Source organism: Mus caroli, unplaced genomic scaffold, assembly GCF_978045245.1.
Source record: "Mus caroli unplaced genomic scaffold, Mus_caroli_1 scaffold_15, whole genome shotgun sequence".
In the NCBI taxonomy this organism is placed as follows: Eukaryota; Metazoa; Chordata; class Mammalia; order Rodentia; family Muridae; genus Mus; species Mus caroli.
This window is the reverse complement of record NW_028227270.1, coordinates 80,147,370-80,169,502: the sequence shown is the minus strand read 5'-3', so window position 1 is coordinate 80,169,502 and position 22,133 is coordinate 80,147,370. Positions and strand designations below refer to the sequence as shown.

At 46.4% G+C, this 22,133-nt stretch overlaps 2 protein-coding genes across 7 annotated transcripts in view; one reads left to right on the top strand and one right to left on the bottom strand.

Moving 5' to 3' along the window:
• The first annotated feature begins 1,884 nt into the window (after nt 1-1,884).
• On the top strand, nt 1,885-8,480 carry Tmem14c (transmembrane protein 14C). The gene is made up of 6 exons (XM_021180288.3): nt 1,885-2,027; nt 2,766-2,824; nt 3,342-3,418; nt 3,984-4,085; nt 6,602-6,689; nt 8,000-8,480. The coding sequence occupies exons 2-6, from the start codon at nt 2,802-2,804 to the stop codon at nt 8,052-8,054; spliced, it is 345 nt and encodes a 114-aa protein (XP_021035947.1). The 5' UTR covers nt 1,885-2,027; nt 2,766-2,801; the 3' UTR covers nt 8,055-8,480.
• A 2,383-nt stretch (nt 8,481-10,863) lies between these two features.
• The window catches only part of Mak (male germ cell associated kinase), a 47,764-nt gene continuing 36,494 nt past the window's right edge, over nt 10,864-22,133 (bottom strand). For 2 of the 6 annotated variants that reach the window (XM_085831152.1, XM_085831153.1), the window contains exons 12-15: nt 20,897-21,028; nt 18,131-18,205; nt 15,668-15,790; nt 10,864-12,400 (exon numbers count right to left, since the gene is read on the bottom strand). In XM_085831152.1, coding sequence (XP_085687278.1) covers nt 12,246-12,400; nt 15,668-15,790; nt 18,131-18,205; nt 20,897-21,028 — 485 coding nt within the window. In that variant the 3' untranslated portion in view covers nt 10,864-12,245. The remainder of the gene's footprint in view (nt 12,401-15,667; nt 15,791-18,130; nt 18,206-20,896; nt 21,029-22,133) is intronic. The other 4 variants (XM_085831154.1, XM_021180902.3, XM_021180904.3 and 1 more) reach the window with 4 other exon arrangements.

Sequence of the window (22,133 nt, the reverse complement as noted above, 5' to 3'; positions counted from 1 at the left end):
GGTCTACAGAGGAAATTCCAGGATAGAGCTATAAACATATATACATAAAAAAATAACACCTTCAATAGATGTCAATTGCCTGAATGTCTTGAGATATCAAAAGATGGGAAATCCCAAGGGCATAGTGTGAGTAGAAGTCAAAAGAAGATTAAAGTCTATGGGCCCCGTACGATGGCTTGGTGGCTCGTTGAGTGTACTTAACACCGAGCCCAAAGACCTGAGTTCAGTTTCTGAAGCCCACAGTTGTGGAAGGAAAAAATTGTCTCCCCACAACTTGTCTTCTGGCCTCCACATTTGTACCACAACACATGTGCCCTCTCTCACATCCCCACATACACACAAAGTCATCTATGATAGAGTTTGTTTTTTTTTTATAAAACATAACTTGGCTTTGGGAGAAGTTGTATGTAAACAATGTTTCAATTGAGCAAGGTGAGGAGGCATCCTTGTAATCCTGGCATTCAGGAGGTAGAAGGAGCTCCGAGAATTGGAGAGCTTGTGTAAAGAAAACAAAGTTAGAAAAAAACATGAGCTTCAATGATACAGTTAGCTGGAATCTCCCAGGTTGTCCAAGCTTTTGTAACAATTCTATGTGGTTTGATTGCAACTTGGAGCCTTGACCTTTCCCTAGTGCCTACAGGAGTGAGTTGTATCTTCTACCTAGTCCTAGTTTATTTCCGGGATCCTTCTGTTGGCAGGCATCTAGGAATCTTGGTGCAGTCGGCCACTGTTATACCCACAGTGGCAAAGAGTTAACGGTCTCCTGAGAAGTGCACAGACAGAAGTGTATGAGGCTGGGATAACTAGGAATCCAGATGGCATGTGCCTGGAGCCTCAGTAACCCAGGAGGCTCCCGAGAGAGGATCACTTGAGCCCAGCAGTTCCAGGCCAGCCTGGGCAAAACAGAGTATGTTAAATAGTCCAAGATGCTGTATTCACAGACACCAAAATTAGGTGAGATGTTTAAGTATGATATACAGGAGACAAAACATTCACAGTCCATGTGACTAGGGCCATCACACGCAAGTCCCGAATTAAGTCCTTGTCTGCATGTGTCCTCTACAGGAAGACCCACAGTGCTCTCGAGGGCCAATACGTACAGTGCTTCTCTGATAGAGCGTGTGGGATTCAGTTCCATACTACTATCTGCGCCAGGTTGCCGCCATCTTCATGAGGGTCAGCTGTGCCTGCTTGCAAAAGATGGTCCCAGTTGGGCTTGTTGACTGATTGCCTGACTGTTCACCTTCATTTAGAAAAGGAGTGGAGAGGGTCGTGGGGCCCGTTACCCCTTCCACCCAGTTTCATGCATTCTGTCCTAGTTGCATGTGACTTGAGGAAGGGCAAGAGTTTATAGGTGGACAGGGACTAAGAAAGGGGGCTCTGCACAGCCATAAGTAAGCCATCATTCTCGCTGGGTATAGGTTTTCCAGCGTGATTTGTCACTTCCCTTCTGCCTGAAACTCCTCAGTCATGCTTTGTAAGGAACTTTAATAAACTCATTGGTTCCTCCGGGCGAACTTTGATTTGTAATTAAGACCTTCTGAGGAGTAAATACTTAGGCTCTCCCAGGGCAAAAATTTCTTAAAAATAGATTGGTTCACTGTTTAAATGCCTATACTTAAGATCTATCCTGGGCACATGGCAGTACATAAACACTTTGAGTTGCTTTGACTTGTGGCTGATATGCCTCTTCTACCAGCCTGGTACCCTTTCCTGATGGCTTTTATTAATCCCATTTTCCTTGTATCAAACTGGCTCACCAGCGGAGTATGGACCCCAAACTCTGCAGCCAAACCTGGTGCTCCTCCACCCCACCTCTCCCAAGCCGGAAACCAAGACCCGCCCAGGATGACGCCCAGCCAATCACCTCAGCTTCCTCCCGGCTATCCAGGCCCCACCCCTCCCGCTAGGACGCAGCGCACGCTGTGACGTCTGCACACCCGGCTCCTGACCTCGGCTTCTCGCTGTCTGCTCGCGCCTTCGTCCTCCAGCGCAGGCCTCCGGGCTTCGGCTCCGGTGTTGGTTGGGTGTGTTCTTATTTTGCCGACTCTACCACCGGGGGAATTGTTCCGCACGCGCAGGCGCGCGGGGTTCTCCCGTGCACACTCTGCTGAGCTCGCTTCCCTGGCCCTCTTCCCGCCTCTCTAAAATGTTCTCTAACTGCGGTTCCGGGAGTGGAAACCTAAACGCGCGTGCGCTGCTTCCGCGCCACGGAGGGCTTTTCCGTAAGAGAGCTGGAGTCACTTTGTAGGGATGTAGCACGTCTAAGTGCAGTTGCGACTCGGGTTCCCGAGCATTTTTCTGGTCCCTTGCTCCAGCCTAATAGGAGCCGAGGGTTGGGTGCAAGGGTTTCTAAAAGTTTGCAAACTGAGTATGGAGGACGTTGGAGAGAAAGCAGCTTTTACCATGCTTCTCGGAGACGCTAAGAAGAATGGAGGTACAGGCCGTTTGTTTTCTGATTTAGCAATCAACTAACTGATGAGACAGTGAGCTGCTCCAGAGCTGCTCCGTGACTCCTGCTCGCTTCGGTGGGCTTGTGCTATAGTGGAGGTTGTGGTAAAAATATTTGGTGTCTCTACAACACTTAATATTCACAGAGGTGTTTTACTTGTTATCTAATTACCTTCACTGGACAGCAGAGCTAGGGCGACTAGTGACTGTGTGTGTGTCCAGGGGCAGTTGCAATCACACCCAGAGCTGTACCTTGAACTCATTTCTTCCTGATTGCTAGAGGTCTCTTGACTGCTCTGACCTCTCCTCCACAGGTGCAGGCCTGGTGTGGTCTCCAAAGCGACTGAACAATGCAGAAGGACAGTGGCCCATTGTAAGTGCCCTGTGCATCGGAGTAGAATCACTGGGAGCCTCTAAAACCAGAGCACATGACGGGAACCTCCAGCTTGGCACTGCCCAGCAGGCAGCGTAGGTTGTGACATGATCCTTGAACTAGCGGCCTGGGACATGGACTTGAATCCAGTTCTGCCACTGGCTAGTTCTGTCACTGAGCCTGCTTTCTGATTGGGCACTGGCAGGATTTGCTGGAAACGACAACCTTTTTGTCCCTGCTGCTGATTTAAGCAATTACATTTACTTCTTTGTGTGGATGCATTTGTGCCGTGTTGCGTTTGTAGGTGTCAGAGGACAATTTTCAGGAGTTGCGGGGAGTTGATCTTCTGCAATGTGGTCCCTTGTAATGTAACAAAACTCAAGTTGCCAGCCTCGGGGAGCTGGGGGTGGGGGGCACATCGCCACCAAGGCCAAGCATCCCGCAGGCCCCATCCAGTGATTTTGTGTGTTGTATTTTAAACTCGGTTGACACTGGCTTCTCCCTTTGGCCTTTTCAGGATGCCTTTACATTATTTTGGTTTCGGCTATGCAGCCCTGGTTGCTACCGGTGGGATTATTGGCTATGCCAAAGCAGGTGAGCCTTTCTTGTTACTCTTAAAATTGTCACTTTAGTCCAGTGACATGTGGGTCCCCAGAGCCCTTGACGCCTAATATGGCTTGACTCAAGTTTGCTTTAGGCCCCGAGTGCACCCTGCATTGGCCTCTGATTATCTGGCTGAGTGGAGCCAGGCATTTTTTTTCCCCCTCTTTACATACAGATAGGCAGGGGTGTTAGTGGGTGGGTGTTATCGACCATTGCCATACACCGCGTTGTCTCTCAGCTCCTCAAGTAGGAAATCTCTTGTCTCTGCTCACTCTGTATCATCTGTTTAACACAGGCTCAAGCCAGGGTCTCCTCTAAGTCAGACAAGCACTGTACTGAGCCACACCTCCTAAAGGAGAGAGAGGGCTGGGGTGATAAGACCCTGACTTCTATGGTAGACACTAAGATTCTCCTATGCTGGGAACGCTGGCTATAAGCCTTGTAAAGACAGCCTCTCTTTGACAGCTTTCCTCTGCAGGGTAGGGGAGTCGTGCATGTTCTTTATGTGACGTTATAACATCACAATATGGACGCATGCCTGTTTTCTTCTCCCCAGGTAGTGTGCCGTCCCTGGCTGCTGGACTCTTCTTCGGGGGCCTAGCAGGCCTGGGTGCCTACCAGCTGTCTCAGGATCCCAGGAATGTGTGGGTTTTCCTAGGTAGGTTTGCCTCAGGTTCTGCCTCTGTGTTCTGCTTGCCCGTGAGACTCTGGTGGGCGTGTGTGGCAGGTTCTCTTCTCTGCTGTTCAGCTGCGAGACTTGTTTTAAACTGGACGAGACAGTGTGTGTTACCTACTGAGGTTCCATACATACCCCTTCTTGCTTGAAACTTAAGAGAAGTCTCACACATCCCACGAAGCCTGAGCTCATGTAGCCTTTTCCCCAGATGGACATCTCTCTCATAGGCAGTTAATTGTGTAAGACACAGGCAGGCCTTGCCTTCGGGAGGCATTTAAGCTCAGTGGTAGGTCAGTCAGGTCATGGGACTCTGGAACTGTAGATTAAAGTGCCCCAGGGAACACTGGAAGGGAGAAAAGAAGATGACTTCTTATCATGGTGTTTTCTGACACAGTTTTCTTGGTCTCCACCCAAGTGCTAGCCATGGCCAGGGGGTGTGGTACCTCTGTGCCTTTCACACGAACAGTGTAAGGACACATGCAAAGCTAGCCCTCCTAAAAGTCACCGACCATGTCACAGAGTAGGCTCTGCACACCAGCAGTGGGGTAGGGAGGGAGGTCAGCTGTAGACAGTCTGAGGAAGGAGGATGCACTGGGTTCCTGGTTCTTCTGAACAGCTTCCTCATTGTGCTCTAGAACGGCTCCCATTCCACTTCTGCCTCTCTGATCCCAGCATTCTGCTCTCTACAAGAGATCCCATGGGTACTTGATCGAAACAGACAGACACACAGACCAGCAGCCACTCCATTGTCTCCCTTACAGACTGAAGCTTCCAGGCCAGCTCCTCTCCCTTTTCTCCCCTCTACCAGGGCGTTGGCTCCTGACTGTGAACTGTCTCCGGCCTATCGTTTATCTGTATTCCCGTGTAGGGTCTCCACACATGAAGTTCACATGTGTCTTAGTCTGCGTTTCTATTCCTGCACAAACATCATGACCAAGAAGCACTTGGGGAGGAAAGGGTTTATTCAGCTTACACTTCCACATTGCTGTTCATACCAAGAAAGTCAGGACTCAAGCTCAAGCAGGTCAGGAAGCAGGAGCTGATGCAGAGGCCATGGAGGGATGTTCCTTTTTGGCTTGCTTCCCCTGGCTTGCTCTCTCATAGAACCCAAGCCTGGGAATGGAACCACCCACAAGGGGCCCGCCCACCCTTGATCACTAATTGAGAAAATGCCTTACAGCTGGATCTCATGGAGGCATTTTCCTAAGGGAGGTTCCTTTCTCTGTGATAACTCCAGCTTGTGTCAAGCTGACACACAGACCAGCCAGGACAGCCTGTGGTCAACTTTGACTTGTTTACATGAGGAAGGATCTCAGAGCGTACTTCCTCTTCGGCTGCTGGCTTTCCCCTTCCTTTCAGAAGGTTCTGGAAGGATCCACTTACACTTTCCCTCATGTCTTCCTCTCCCGTGCGTTGTAGGTCCACTTAAGTCTCTGTTTCTGTCCCCTTGGCTGGGGTTTGCTTCCCCGAGTCTCACGCGGACCTGTATCTGTACACAGCTCACTCTGTTTCACGTGGCCAGAGTCTGGTCTCTTAACACAAATGGCCAGTGACCTTGACAGTGTGACCTGCATCCTCCTGTCAGGGTCTTTGCATGCACTAGTTCCCCAGCCTAGAGAGTGATTTCGCCAGCTCATTCACTCCTACTTTAATTGCAGACCCTGGCTAATCTTTGCTTCCTTAGTTAACCCTTTGTAATACTCCTGAATCAATTGCCCGCTCCCGTTAGGTCATGTATGTAGCATTTATTGTAGCACAAATTAGACTTTGTGTGTGATTCTTTAAGCTAGCTTGCATCTTGAGGCTTGAAACACTGGAAGGGCGGAGACTATTGTCGAATATAGTCAAGTCTCTGGCTTAGCACATATAGTCAGCATTTTTCTATCAAAAACACTTGGTAGTTGTCAAAATACTATCTTTACCAGTAGGGTAAAGAAACTGCATGGTATTTTTTGAAAAAGTGAAACCATTTATGGTTGAAGCCTGGGTTTTGCAGCAGAGTGTTGAAAATGAGGCCACAGAGGCCACTGGGCTTGGGGAGATAAGTTCCCTCACCTGACAACAAGCCGGGCAGAGCAGCTGTTCCCAGTTTCAAAGAGCAGTCCTGATAGAGGCACAGTGGGGGGCGCGTCCCAGCCCCTTGTTGTAGGGTTTGTTCATAGTGAGAGGGACCAGGAAACAAAGATTAGAGACCTGGCGTGGCTGCAGCCTTCAAAGCCCCACTTTAGTGATCATCTGTCCACTCCACGGACTCCAAAGTAGTGTCTAATGTGAGAACCAAGCACTGGAAACAGCCTCCGGGGACGAGAGTCAGCCATAGCAGAGTGTGGAGGGCTGTACTTGGCCAGTATCTGTCCTTAGACCTGAGTACTGTGGGCAGCAGTGAAGCTTAGTTCTCCCCCTCACAGGATGGAGTCAGGGTCTCAAAAGGTGGATGGGACTTCACTTCTGTGCTCCTGTGTGTGGGATCTGATCAGGATGCCTTTTCTCTTTCTCAGCTACATCTGGGACCTTGGCCGGCATTATGGGGATGAGATTCTACAACTCTGGGAAATTTATGCCTGCAGGGTTGATCGCAGGAGCCAGGTACTCTCCAAGCCCTCTTTACCTGGACACTGTTTAGGTTTTCGCTCAAGAGGTGTCATACAGTCAGAAATGGGCTTGCTTTGGTGTGTGCCTGACCCTAGACTTCAACTCCCATTTTTAGGTTGTACCCAAGTAGCAAAGGCTGCAGAAGCCTGTGTGGTTGATTTAGTACCTAAGTGGAGTCACTCACTGTAGACATGGTCTTGAGGTTGCTCTATGGACTGTCCTAAATGTCCCTCCATTGTCACACGCCCTTGTGTGAGACTGTCCACGTTGCTTCCCAGTTTCTTAGTTACTTGAGTGTCCTTTATTAAAAGTTTTTCTAAAAAGGGATTTTTTTACTGATTGGATTTTCTAATTTTAATTTTAAAACCTAAACCGAACTCTTAAAAAAAAAAGATTTATTTATTTGATATTTATATGAGTCCACTGTAGCTGTCTTCAGACACACCAGAAGAGCGCATCAGATCCCATTACAGATGGTTGTGAGCCACCATGTGGTTGCTGGGAATTGAACTCAGGACCTCTGGAAGATTTGCCAGTATTCTTAACTGCTGAGCCATCTCTTCAGCCCTAAACCAAACTCTTAAATTGACACGTTCTTAAGTATGATAAATGCATAGTGGAGGAAGGAGAATTTAAAAAACAAAACAAAACAAAACAAAAACAAACCTGTCTCAAGGAAGTAGATCCCTGCTTGTCATTGCTATGGTTATGCTGTTGATCAAAGCCTTTTACACTGGAAACAAAGTTTTCATAGATCAAGGTCACAACCACTAAATAGGAGGCGAGAGACCTGCCATCAATCAGCACCGTGGCCCCTAGGGTGTTGGTCTCTCTTGCCCTTCCTTCATCCTTCCTAGGAGGCGAGAGACCTGCCATGAATCAGCACTGTGGCCCCTAGGGTGTTGGTCTCTCTTGCCCTTCCTTCATCCTTCCTAGGAGGCGAGAGACCTGCCATGAATCAGCACTGTGGCCCCTAGGGTGTTGGTCTCTCTTGCCCTTCCTTCATCCTTCCTAGGAGGCGAGAGACCTGCCATGAATCAGCACTGTGGCCCCTAGGGTGTTGGTCTCTCTTGCCCTTCCTTCACCCTTCCTAGTTATTGGCATTGGCTTAGGAGTTCCATGTGCCACTGTTAAGACTTGCCATAGTTTTTCTATGCCTCCTCAGGGATGGAGGGGTGGGGGAGGGGTGTTCTGCTTTAGCACTTCTCACACACAGTTGTGAGCCACCTGCACACTTTGCTCCTTAAAATAAAAAGCGACCTGTTATGTACTTTTCCTGACGACTTTTCCCCCCCTTTAAACAGTTTGCTGATGGTTGCCAAAGTTGGAATTAGTCTGTTGAGTTCACCTCATCCCTAACAGCCGTAACCCCTCGAGGGCTCGTGAAGACTTGAAGCTCTCCAGACCACCACATTACAATGTTGAAGAGAGAAGTGCAGCATATTTACATAGTGGGACATTTTTCAAAGACCCACCCTGAGCACACTGAGGCAACCATGTGCTGTTGCTGTGGTGGCCATTCAGAGGCGGCGAGCGTCCGACTTCAGCTCACGCTGCCTTCAGGCGGCTTCGTTATGATGCCTCGCCTTTCTGTACTCACAGATAAAGGGGTACAATGGTGACTGTCAACACGGGGTGGGGGTGGGGGGCAGAGCTGTATGCCCTGCCCAGAAGTGTGTGAAATCTCTTGGAGATATTGGTGATGTGGGATCTTTTGCACAGGTCTGCTATGAAATTATGTTACAGTGACATTATCAGTGGAAATAAAGTTTTCTATTAAGACCACTTCTCTGGCGTCGTCTTTGTCAGAGGTGTCTGCGATGTAGCTTGAGACATGGTTTGTAGGACGCATGGCTCTAATCCTAGTATTTTAGATGCAGAAGCAGAAGTCAGGAGTTCAGGGTTATATTCAGTTTTGTAAGTTTGAAGCTAACCTGTGCTATGTGAAACTGTGTCTCAAAAAAACTAAAACCAAAACAAACACACACACAAAACCCTTTGAGAATTCCTAAGATAGGCCTGTGTAATAAAAACAGGGACTTGGCATCACCTTAAAAGCGGGCTTCATGTATTCAAGTAGTTTCTCTTTGTAAGCTTGAGCTGCCTGTCTCTGCTCACTACCTCTCAAGTGCTAGGGATTATAGGTGTGCCTCCCATCCAGTTCACCCTTTAATACAGTGATGTTTATACCATAGATAGGAACTCTCTTGACATTCATGTCTTTTTTTTTTTTTTTAGGGAAGGATCTTGTTATGTACCCTAGGGTGACCTTGAACTCCCAATTCTTCATTTTCCTGAGTGCTGGTATTATAGGTGTGCACAACTGCCCAGGACTTAGCATTCTTGAATTAAAATGCCCAAGATTCTGTGCAACTGAGCAGGGCACTGTATTCTGGACTGCACGTTTCTATAACGGAGCGCCGACTCATTTTCTCATCTGAGGCCCCAGAGCTTTCCTCCTGACTGCTGTAGTGAAAGGACAGGAGCTTGCTGGGGCTGTCATGCAATTACTTTGATTAGATCTAAGGTGATTCTATAGCGCCTTGTCACACTGATTGCCTTCCACGTGTAGTTGTTTCAAATTCATGGCATAAATAAAATAATAATATAATAATCCATTTACAATTGAGTGGTGTGTGTTGGCTCCATTCTTTGGAGAACTGGGTTTAAGTGATTGATTATTCTGAGATGTGGTTATGCCATGTTGACCAGGCTGGTTGTGTACAATTAAGCTCAAGTAATTCTCCTGCTTTTGTCTTCCAGGTACCTAGTACCACAGGTGTATGTCACCATTTCCAGCTTGAGTATCATTTATGGTGTTGAGGATTGAAAGCAGGGTCTTGCATGCCAACCACACCTTAGCTATAGATGTATGCTTGTTTATTTCACATCATTTTGCTCTTTGGATTTTAGCAGTGCTGAGCTTCGAACCCTGAGCCTCAGACATGTTAGGCAAGTGTGCTACCACTCCCCCATCTCCACCACCCAACCTAGAGTTGCAAAGCTGGGGTTTGGGCCGCTACCTCCAGACCTGTGAGCTAAAACACACCCTGTCCATGTTGGTCTTGTTGGAAAGAAGGCAGAGAAGACATTATTCTTCATCATTTAGTGGCACTGGTGTTGGATCCCAAGTTTTGAGTACACAAGGCAAGCACTCTACCACTGAGCTGTACCCAGCTCTGCTTGTACTGAGTTTGAAGTAGGGTCTTGACAAATGTCCAGGATGGCTTTGGATTTATGTCCCAGGCAGGACTTGAACTTGCAATTCCCCTGCCCAGATATGGAATTGATGTCCTTTAGTAAGTGACAACAATATATGATTCAGAGATAAATGCAAAGGAAGCTAAGGAGCTCAGACACAGACTGAAAGGGTAACATACTGTGACTCAAGCTAGGGGACATTCTAGATAGGACAGTTAAACATTATAGATTCTAGGGGCTGGCAGTGTGGCTTAGTGGCAGGGCACTTCCTTAGCATGTGTAAAGTCCTGTGTTCCATCTCCAGCATAGGAGGGGGAAAGAGGAAGAGGGAAAGGAGAGGGAGGGAGGGAGGAAGAGAGGCACTATAGCAATGCACGATGTTGGTAATAGGGAAAGCTGAGGGAGGGCGAAAGGCTGCCTACATGGGAACTTATAGCAACCTGATACTGCCACAAAACAAAGCAACATCCGCTGGAAAGGATCCACCCCGTCAGAGACTTGCACACGTATTTAGCCCTTCTAAAGGGACCGCAACCAGCTCAGACATCCATCAACAAAGGAACGGATAATGAAAACAGGCTTGAGACATGAAATGGAAAGTTATCCAGTTATAACAAAACAATGAAAATTTCAGGAGAATGGATGGGTCTGAAGTACAGGATCAAGGAAGGGGGTCCAAACACAGGCTGAAATGGCATGTCCTAGCTCCAGTGTGGCTCCTGGCCTGTAATGTATACATGCATGTGTGCAAAAAGGATAAGGCTAGGTGAAGTCTACAGACCTAGAAAGGAGACCCAGAGAGGATCCTAGTCGGTGATAAGGGAGGATGGGAGTGGGCAGAAGGACACATGGGGCACAACAGGGAAAGAAGTCGGAAGAGCAGCAAAGGGGTGGGGGATGGGAAGAGGAGAGCCACAAGGACACACTGTATGCTGAGTGAAAAAAAAACAACCACAACGAAATGGGCAACTGAATATAAAGTTTAATGACAGAAAAAACACATTAGTTAACCATATATCTATTCAGAGTCCATGTTTCTCAGAAACACCAAGGAATTTTTTTTATTAGCTTTGAGACAATAAACTTGTACACATACAGATAACCACTAGGACTGGGATAAATTACTATTTCAAGTTTTAACATTTTAAAACATGTAAAATATGAACAGCTATATCTTCTATACAAAAATACAGGATTTGATAATGTGCTTTTGGGGCAGTGCCCACAAGATGATGCGGGTTCCATCAGCATCTGTTACATAGCCATAAATACATAAAAATATCAGCAGGCGATAACATTATTCTTTCAAAAATATATATATACAGTACTAATCATGCCCAGCCCAGCGAGTGGCAGGTTTAAAGTAGTCCTAACTTTAAAATATTTATTTAAAAACTTTTTTTTTTTTTGGTATAAAAGTAGGAACAACGAACTGCATGAAACTCTGCTGTGGCAACTGAGTACATTTGCCCTGCGGCTCTAATGTGAGGGTCGGAGGCTAGTCAGTGACCGGCAGCAGCAAGGGTTTGCCTGAGGAGCAGCTGGCACGTTTCACCTTTGTGTCGGGTAGGAACACACGGGAACAGGAGTTGGGAGAGTCAGATGGCCAAGCATCAGATACGGTTTCAAGCGTGTCCTTAAAGCTGAGCCGACAAGAGAACCCTGGTGATTAATGTGGAACTCACGGAGCTAGAGTCAGATAGTCATCGTGAGTTCCCAGTTTGGTCAAGGTCCAACAACAGGACTGAAACGAGACGGGCATACTCTGATAGAGACTGGAGAGAGGTTTGCGTCTAAGAAAGATACCCCGCTTAGATGCACCACAGATCTCAGTTTCAAATGTGGAAAACCGAAAGGTAGTTACATCTTTCTGACATTGCCAAGGTGGGAGAGTAGACACTCTGCCGAGTCAGCCCAGTAACTCAGCCCCAGCCTCCCCACTATGAAAAGCGAGCAGAGGCAAATAGGTCCGGCCCCTGCGGGGCACCAGAACCTCAACAGCTTAGGCTACTACGCAACTTCCCAGAGTTGTTCTCTAAAAGCCTGTGTACTTATCTAGGAATTGGTAGGCCAAATACTTGATACTTTGGCAAATAATTTATTCAATACTTTTTAAAGTCCCTCTCAAAAAGTCTCAGCACGGTGCCGCGGCAGCACTGCTGGCCACAAGTTAAGAAAATGCATTGCATTTCCGGAAAAGGAAGAGATCGGGAGCTGACCTCCTCTCTTCGAGGCGCCCGCAGTTGTGTGCGTCTTGTGGAACTCGGTAGAAATAGACTCTGTAGGGCTCCCGGGATCAAGGGGCTTGATCGTCCTCTACGGAGCAATGCGTCAGGGCTTCCACCTCTCCTACCGGTGGCCTCCGTACTTAGCCACCCAGTCTGTCCTCCCGTGTACCGAGGGGACTGGCTGTGTGCGGTTCACAATATTGAGATTTTTGGCTGTGGGGTTGTAAGTTCGTCCCGAAAACTGGCCTCGTCCAGTTTTTGTGCTCCAGGAATAGTCTGAAAGAGATCAGAATTTCATGTATTTGATTATTACGTTCAAAATAAAGCAATTCATCTTCATTTTGTAGAGAAATTTGGATTTGCCTTTGAAAGCTGTGGAGCAAATGTGAAGGTTTATATTTAGTTTGAGGACCTGGTGGCTTTCTGTTTTCTGAGGCAAGTTCTTGCTATGTAGCTCAGACTGGTCTGGAACTCACTATGTAGCCCAGGCTGGCCCCAGTCAGGCTCAGCTCACCTTTGCTCTCCCAGTGCTGACTTCAGGTGTTGCCCATCATCTGTGTCAACCCAAACCTCTAGAGGAATATTATGTGGGCATTTATGAGAATTTTCCATGCCGTTCACATACTGCGGCTCTTAGTTAGTTAGATAACTGGGGGTAAACCAACCAGGACACGTGTGTGGTTCTTCAGTCGGCGACTAGCACTCAGTGTGGCGGGGACTAGTCTCATACCTGCTTATATCCCGAAGAACAATGAAGCACGGCACCAATACTAAAGACACACTTGGAACGTTGTGGAACTCTGGCTTCACGGAGCTATACATATGAGGTTCTGTAGTCCTTCCTCTTTTACAAGCGAAAATGTGCTTTGGAGAACTTAAATTTCTCTTTTAAAAAATATTTTTTGAGATGCCACTATATAGGTCAGGCTAGCTTGGAACTTGCTTCATAGACCAGGTTGTCTTGGAGCTCCCAGAGATCTGCCTGCCTCTGCCTCTGCCTCTGCCTCCTGCGTTCTGGGATCAAAAGTTTGTACTATCACATCTAGCTGTCCCCTTTTATTTTCTCTTGTTTTCTTTTCTCTTTTTTCCCCCTCCCTCTCTCCCTGCCTCCCTCCCTCCCTGCCTTTCCCTTCTTTAGTCCTAGGAACAGAAGTTAGGTATTGTGCACCCAGACAAGAGCTCTATCAGTGAACCACAGCCCAGCTATAGTCACAAGCTTCATCTTTTTATTGGAAAAACCATGGGTGAGCACATCAACCCTTGAAGAGTAATCTTTAAAAAAAAGAAAAGATTTGTTTTCTGTTTTATGTGTATCAGGGGTTTTGCCTGCATATGTGTGTATGTACCATGTGTGTGCAATGCCCAGAGAGGTCAGAAGAGGGCATCAGAATCCCTGGAACCCAAGCTACAGGCAGTTATGAGCATCACGTGGGTGATGCAAACTGAACTTGGGTCATCTTCAAGATCAACAAGTGCTCTCAACCAATGAACATCTCTCTAGCTCCAATGGGTAGTGTTTAAAGGAGCCCAAACCTTTAATCACAGAGTTTATTTTTATCTTTACCGTGTAAAGATTAGTTAGAGGCTAGTCCAGTGTTAGTGGGTTAATATGACTTGAGAGACAGATAAAATCTGCTAAGCGTTTGATATTTGAACAAGCTGCAACTGCTTAATGATCTCCAATGACAAAGGCATAAACCATTATGTGGGCATTTACTAGACTTTTCCATGTCGTTCACATACTGTGGCTCTTAGTTAGACAGTTAACTGGGGGTAAACCAACCAGGAGGCATGTCTTCTTCAGGTCCCCCCCTCTTCACCCTGAGAGCCAGGTTTCATGGGGAGCCTATGTGAGGAAGATACCAGTCCTTGCACTGAGCTTCATCTGTCTTTTCACGCTGGGCAGCCACTGATGCTCCTGGAGTAAAAGTCAGCAACACTGCTGAGATGCACCTGAGCAGTTTGTACCATCCACAGAATAATGTGTTTGCTTGGTCTGGTTTCCCAGACTTGCACCCTGACTTCGATTATAGAGTATTTGGGGGCTAGAGGGAGGGGTGGGCACATTCTGTCAGTAGTCTGGCAGGTGGCTTCATACTTGCCTTCCTGGGCTCCAAGAGAGTAAGTTACCTAATGAAGGTCAGGGCTGTGTGTCTTGATAGGCCAGTAAAGGCACTGCATTTTCTAGGAATAGCCAGTAAGGCATAACTGTCGGAATATGAAAATGTCAGGTGGTGAGCTAACATAGTTGGTCTCAGGTCCAAATAGAGCCCTGAGTGGAGTACAGAGTGGGAGAGGAGGCTCGGAGAGGCTGAGGGAACACAATAATTGTATAAGACACTATAGGCTCTGGAAACTGAATCACACACAGGCCCTTCCCAGAGGCCAGCTAAGCAACAAATAGTTGCTGAGAACTTGGGGTCGGGGGTGGGAGGAAACTGGTCCTATAGCTACCTGCAAGTTCTGCAGGAGACCTAGTGATACAGCTTTTGTGACTTGTCGTCCATGCTTGGGGTGGGCTTTTCAACAGTCCACGTGCCAGGGTTACCCCCAGTAAACTCACCAAGCTCAACTTGGATGGAATCATTCCCTGGACCTGTGGCTGTCCTCTCTATCTAGGTGAATGAAAATCACCCAGCGGTGTCTCTGTGGCTTCTGCAGGTGGCTGTTTACATAAACCACTGCCCCTGGTCTTGAGAGTGAGCAATATTTACTTATTTTTCGGTTTTTGTTTTTGTTTTTGTTTTTTGCCTCTCCTCCTATCACAGTTAGAGGGAGATCTGATAAGCAGAGTAAACGGAGAGGTGCAGTTATGAGAGCCATTTGCTTAAAAACTGAAAGCAGGCATATGTATGCTAATCTCACAGATTTGAGACAGAAAAGCCTTTAGTAGTTTTTTTGTTTTGTTTTGTTTTGTTTTTTAGGTAAAAAGGTCCGCTCTCAGTACCTGAAAGTGAGTGCCCAGAGAGAGAACTATTTCTAAACATCACGTTTTGTTTTTCATATTAAACATGGATTTTGAGTCGCGGTAAATGACTCATTGAAAGACTGGTCTAAAACTTTTGAGGCTCCCTAAAAACTGATTGTATATAACGTGCTTGCCCATGTGGACAGATGCTAACTGTGCCATTCACTCAAGAAAGTTCTTGAAATCAGTAGATGTACAAACTCTGTTTTTGTCACAGCCTATCAGATGTCCTGCTGCTGATCAGGTAGTCATGTCCCCAAGGCAGGGCTGGCCACTTCAGGCCTCTCTGCCTCACTAACTGTTCCTGTGCTGAACTTCTGGGTCTCCCCATTGCCCTTCACTATACACTTCTCTCCTCTGGGGGTGTGCCATCCTTTCTCAATGTTGATGCTCCTGGGGGCCTGTCCTGGGGCCAAACACCAGGCAGAAACCATTGTGGGAGGGGACCCACTTGGAACTGTTGATAATGTGATTTGTAATTTAAGTCTTCCTTCAAGGAAATCGACCTTATCATCTTAGAAGGGAAAGCCTCTTCTAGTAAGAAATCTCAGACCGTATCAGGGGATCACTCTTACCCGAAGCCGACGAACCAAGAGGTGCCAATTGGATCCTCTGGCCAGCTGATCCCACTTCTTTCTTGAGAAAGGAAGGCATGTATCCCGTCTGGTTGTAAGTGGTGTAGCTCCCAAGGTTTCCTGCTAATGCATTGGGAGTTTCAGTCAGAAGGGGGCCTTTTAAGGTACTGTAGAGTGACTGAAATGCTGTGCTAGGAGCTGCGGTGGTCTAGGCAGGATGCTACCAGTCATAGAAGCTCTCACTCAGTCCCTGGGCAGCCCAAAAGTGCTATTTCATACCCCTGGGTTCTGTGATAGTGAGTCATTTGCCTAAGCTCCCACAGTTGATAAGAATCGAGCCAGTATCTAAACCCTGGATAAACTAGGCTTTTTGATGATACTACTACTGTGTGTGTGTGTGTGTGCTTACGTTTGTACTTGTCTCGCTACCTTAGGGGTTTTAGGTTCTGAACTCAGAGGAAAGCTCTTTCATAGACTCTGGCAGTCAATAATTCTCATCGTTGTGAGCTTCACCAGCGTCACTGTTAGCAAAGATCAGTCTGAAGGCAGTACAGGATGGGCTGATGGGAGATCTAAGGCAGAACCAGTCATGAGGTCACTACTGTATTGAAAATGCGAGATTATGGTTGGAAGCAAGCAGATACAGGGCTGGAGACAGACCAGACAGGTTTACAGAAGAAGCAATACATCCTCTGTATTTGTAGCCTAGGTGACTGGATGGCATGCTTTAGGCAGCAGTATGGGAGAAGAATCAGGTTTGTGGGGAGGGGGTGTAGAGGATATTCAGGTCGGGGTGCGGAAGTTGGTTGGCTTGGAGGGGATAACACAGAAGGACCCAGGAACATGGATGGGCCCCAGAACAGACCCCAAGGAGCATCAGCATCAAGAAAGGAAGGCGCAGAGCTCTGTGAGGGAGAAGATACTCGGGCAGGCACAGAAGCACAGCAAAGGAATGGCTAGGGAGGCGGAGAGATCTGACATGCTCAGCTCTGACCTTGGGGATATGGTTCCTAAGTGGGGAGCAGGACACAGCAGGAGCTGCTTCAGTGACTCCCAGACATGCTGGGACAAAGCCTAGTAAATGAGGAGGGGGTTATGGGATGGAAGCAGAGGCTCCCCACAAGCCATAAGCAAGCCATAAGCAAACCTCACTATTGGGGGCAAGGCAGGCTTGTTAGTGAGAGTGCACAGGGCTCTGGGTGCCTTTGCGAGTTTTCAAACCCATCCTGTTTTTGTCAGCGGACAGTTAGGGATGAAGTGTACTTTCCACCGGTTCCTTCTCTCCCCTGGGGCTAAGGACAAATGCTTGCTCGCTCTTGAAACAACAAAGGTGAGAGTAGCATCATCACTAGACATTGGAGGATGTGGTATCCTGTAACGGTCACATCTGTGCAACTCTTAACACTAATGTATTTATGCAAGAACAGCGGCCTGCTCTGCTCTGACTGGCCTTCTCGCCTCAGTATTCACCGTGAATCATTAATCCACCTGTTACTTCAAAAGGCTAGTCTGAAACTATTTAGCTGAGGGTGGCCTTGAACTCCTGATTCTCCTGCTTCTGGTCTCCTGGGTGCTGGGATTACAGGTGTGAGCCACCACACCTGGTTTATGCAGTGCTGGGACTTGAACCTGAGGCTTCATGTACACTAAACAGGCTGAGCCTCAAAAGTCTTGGAAAGAAGTTCAAAGTCGTGATCATATCCAGTGGCCACTTTAGAGTATCTTCTTCCTTGTTCCACCTTCTCTTCTCCATGGTAAACGCAGTAACTACTGAAGGACAGAAGTGCTAGGCATAGCTATGATAACTCTGTCATTTCTACTATTAGTTCTCTCACCCTATAGATAGAAACTGGCTTAAATAAGTAAAGGTATTAGAGGTTGGTTATTCACTAGGCAGCTGTAGATATGATGCTGTCCTATTGCCAAATGACTTCACTAAGAATAAAAGGAACTGGCAATCACGTCCAATGATTTTGGCTTATTCCTTGAGGTGCTTGTTTGCTGCAGAGTTTTAGGCTGAAAGCTGGTCGTTGGCTTTGATGTGGAAACCACTAACGTCGCTCCCCCAGAAAATACACCACTGCCTTTAATATCGGCTTTCATTTCAGTGACTGGGAATATGTAAGACAGGAGCATCAGATTTTTGTTTTCTCAAAATCCTAGGAATATTGATCACAAAGCAAGAACCGATTCCTTACTTTCCGTAGAATGTTTTGTTTGTGTGTATGATTTCTAGAAGTTGTCATAACTAATTCACAGCATAATTATGAAGATAGGCGTAGAACATTTCCCAAGGAAGGAAGGACAGTGCTATAGATTGCCATGAAAAGTCGCTCTTCCCACCAGCCCTGCCTTGACTCCAAAGCAGGTCACCCTGGCCTTCAGTGAGAGGACTGAGGCTGAGGCTGGGAAGAGAACGAGTGAGCCAACGCAAGCAGCTCCTTTCCAGAGCCCAGACTTTACCTTGTGGGTCCTCTAGCTGCTCGGCAGACTTCCCAGTGCATGACAGGTTTTCAATCGGTTTAATTATGCTGTCTTCTAAAAGAAGGCACGTGAGAGGCAGAGCCGCAGGGAGAGTGTTAGGGTCGGGCAGAGGGGAGAGGAGTTAGATGGTTAGTAGAAAGATCCAGAAGGAGCTCTACAATGAGAAATGTCTCCAGGTGTTGGCACAGCTTCCCTGTCATGCTGACTGTAAGTTACAACACTTAAAGCTATGGTGCTGCCATTTGAACCAGTCTGCATAACTGGCGACCTCTGGGAGTATTATCTAGAAACAGCTGAGACAAAATGAACAGATTACGGAAGTGTAGTTTGGTGCTCCAGTCTTGGTAAATGGGCAAGCTGAGTTCTCAGAGGGGTTGAAGAACTTGTGTGAAGTCTATACGCTAAGCCAGGTGGTGGTGGCGGCACACGCCTTTAATCCCAGCACTCGGGAGGCAGAGGCAGGTGGATTTCTGAGTTCAAGGCCAGCCTGGTCTACAGAGTGAGTTCCAGGATAGCCAGGGCTGTACAGAGAAACCCTGTCTGGAAAAACAAACAAACAAGCAAGCTATTTATTGCCCACTTCTAGTATCTGACCTTACATCCTTTGCATTTAACAAAACCCATAAAATGTATTCTTATCAGATCGCAAGTGTCGACCAACCCAACAGCTAAGATGTGATGAGACCTATTGCAGAGCCATCTCTCACCTCCCAAGACACACACACACACACACACACACACACACACGCACGCACGCACACTGTGGTCCCTCCAATGCACTTGACAAATGCCTTGAAGTATGAATTTTTTCCCCATAATTGATAAACCTCATGTACCCACTTTTAGCTTGGAATGTGTTACCAGGCAACCTGAATTCCCAGCCATGGTTACTCATACATGGCTCAAGAATAAGCTCCTCCCTACTGCGTTTAGAGTGAGAGTTGGGTTTTATACGAGCAAATCCAGGATGTGGACATGGTGTCAGAGAGCTTACTGGATGGCACATGCACTGTAACTGCCACCACCAAGTCCGTCCAACCCAGTACTCACATTTTTAATAACTTAATGCTTCACACAGTTCTCAACTGAAATCTAAAATTTTTCATCATCATTATAGATGTTATAAAACTAATTTATCGACAAATTTTGGAGCTGTGACAAAAGGATGGACCATCTAGTGATTGCCATATGCAGGGATCCATCCCATAATCAGCTTCCAAACGCTGACACCATTGCATACACTAGCAAGATTTTGCTGAAAGGACCCAGATATAGCTGTCTCTTGTGAGACTATGCTGGGGCCTGGCAAACACAGAAGTGGATGCTCACAGTAAGATATTGGATGGATCACACGGCCCCCAATGGAGGAGCTAGAGAAATTACCCAAGGAGCTTAAGGGAACTGCAACCCTATAGGTGGAACAACAATATGAACTAACCAGTACCCCGGAGCTCTTGTTTCTAGCTGCATATGTATCAAAAGATGGCCTAGTCGGCCATCACTGCAAAGAGAGGCCCATTGGACTTGCAAACTTTATATGCCGCAGTACAGGGGAACCCTAGGGCCAAAAAGGGGGAGTGGGTGGGTAGGGGGTTGGGGGGGTGGGTATGGGGGACTTTTGGGATAGCATTGAAAATGTAAACGAGGAAAATACCTAATAAAAAATAAATTTAAAAAAAAAACAAAAAACCCCCTAATTTATCTGTCTTTTCAATGGGATCTGAATGTCATTATGAGTAAGAGTCTGTCAGTGTGGGTGGAAGAGCACATGAACTAGCACCTTTACATGGGTGAACATTTCACATTCATCCCTTACCCCTACATTATACTCAAACTCCCAAATTTTATGCAAATAGAACTTAAGGCTTAAAACTATAAACCCATCACTCAAAAACTGTGTCTGTTAGGGAAAGAAATGTAGGTTTCTGTAACCACAGTAAGTACGATTTCCAATATTACTAACTTATCATGATTCGTTGCATGTGACTAATAAAAAGGATAAATATTATACATTTTGATTACCAGGCATGGAAGGTAGGTATTGTTGGGAGCACAGTCTAACGGGGTGAGTCCTGTCAAGCTGTCTATGTGCCAGCCGGTGAGTGTTTGGCACAGGAGTTTCTGAGGCTCAGCTAGAGTGTTCTTGTTTTGACTTCCATTTGTGTAGACAGAAGCCTGGGAAACCGTTATCAATGTGACTACTTGCCTGAGAATTATTTTCTTACTATTCTCTGCACACGCATGTAGTAATTTATGACAACCCTTTTGAATTTACTGTCAGCACACAGTTCAATGAGATCCTCTTTTAGTCTTCTAAATGCTAAACCCTGGAAATCCCTTGACTTTGTGGTATGAGTTAATGCAGCCTTTGCGTGTAGCCCATGTTGGCCTGAAACGCTTGGTCTTTCCAGCAGCTCTCAATGTATCCAACGGTCCCTTTGACTGACACCTTGGGCAAGTTTATGCTTGGAGTCAACTTAGTGAATGAGAAGTCCTTTATGCTTGGGAGGTGGGAAAACTGAAGGTAGGCTTTCTAAGAAGGCAGAGCCACTTAGGAAGGACCTTGGTGGCAGATGAGGGGCTGACAAACTGAAAAATATCTGTGCTCAAGAATTTTTTTCAGATAATTTTTGTGGGATCCATGTCTCCTCTAGGGCCACACAGATCTCCACAGGATGACATGCCGGTGGTATATTTACAACCAAACATCAGACAACTGATAGGTAGGTGACTGGAATCTGTTACCTGCGTTACTCCTCTTGAAGGAAAGGTCCGCCCCCATGGATCCCAGCGACTTAGGAAATAGCTGATTATTCCAAGAGTGTGAATTTATATCCTTGCCTCCAGCTACCAAAGACACATTCTTGGGGTTCACACCTGAGAGGAACAAAGCAGTAGAGTATGAACTTGAGCTTGAGGGAAGATGCATGCTTCCATGCAGCCTAGATATACTTACATATATACATTATATACATACATACATACATACATAATACATACATACATACAGAGAGAGAGAGAGAGAGAGAGAGAGAATGGCACCCTAAGTTGGTCCTGGGCTCCACATGTGCACACACAGGCACCTGCACCTGCACCTGCACATACATGGACATACATCATACATACAAAAGGAAAGGTGAGGGAGAAAGATTGGGAAGCTACACTGTAGTGCACATGGTGTCCATAAGTGTTGTTCAATAAAGAAGAGCTTATGAATATTCTAATTATTTGGTTAATGCAGCCATGGCAACTATCTTAAATGGGTATTTTTGGGGTCTTAAAGTTTTTCTATTTATAAAGGCAGGCATATATTATAAAGGCAGAACTTGGGTGGCACAGGCAGGTAGATCGCTGTAAGTTTTGGGCTAGACTAGTCTACAAAGCAAATTCTACGACACCTATGGCTACACAGAGAAACCAAAAACAAACAAAGAACCCTTCTATTTATATATTTAAATATTTTAACAAAAAAAATGGCACTCTGATTAAACTGCATTTTATACCTTATAGGATACCTTGAATCATCTAGAACTTTACTCTAGATTTCAGGGGGAAAAACCCATGTTTTTGTTTGTTTGGTTTTTTTTTTTCCTTTTATTTTTGGTATTATAATGGAACTGTGTGTGTGTGTGTGTGTGTGTGTGTGTGTTTGGCATATAATGGAATGGTTTCTCTCTATTCAAATCCTCCAATATTCCCTCCTTTACTCTTTCAAATTCATGACCTCTTTCTCACTGTTAATTGTTGCATGCACATATATACACGTGAGCATGTGTGTGTTCCACACTCTCAGGCTGCATACTGTTACTCCTATGTATGTATGTGGGCCTGATCATTTGGTATGGCATAACCAGTTGGTGTACTTTTCCCTGAAGAAGGCCATTTCTCCCCTCTCAACAATCCTCAGTCGCCTTAGTTCTTTGGTTGAGGCCTCAAGGTTGTCTGCCTGACCCCCTGACCCACTTTTGGCATGTCTGTGGAT

Bases quoted from the DNA above. Each gene is read 5' to 3' on its own strand.
- Tmem14c (XM_021180288.3), top strand. From the start codon at position 2,802: ATGCAGAAGGACAGTGGCCCATT. The intron at 2,825-3,341 runs GTAAGTGCCCTG...TGGCCTTTTCAG, and splicing joins CAGAAGGACAGTGGCCCATT to GATGCCTTTACATTATTTTG. The intron at 4,086-6,601 runs GTAGGTTTGCCT...TCTCTTTCTCAG, and splicing joins GAATGTGTGGGTTTTCCTAG to CTACATCTGGGACCTTGGCC.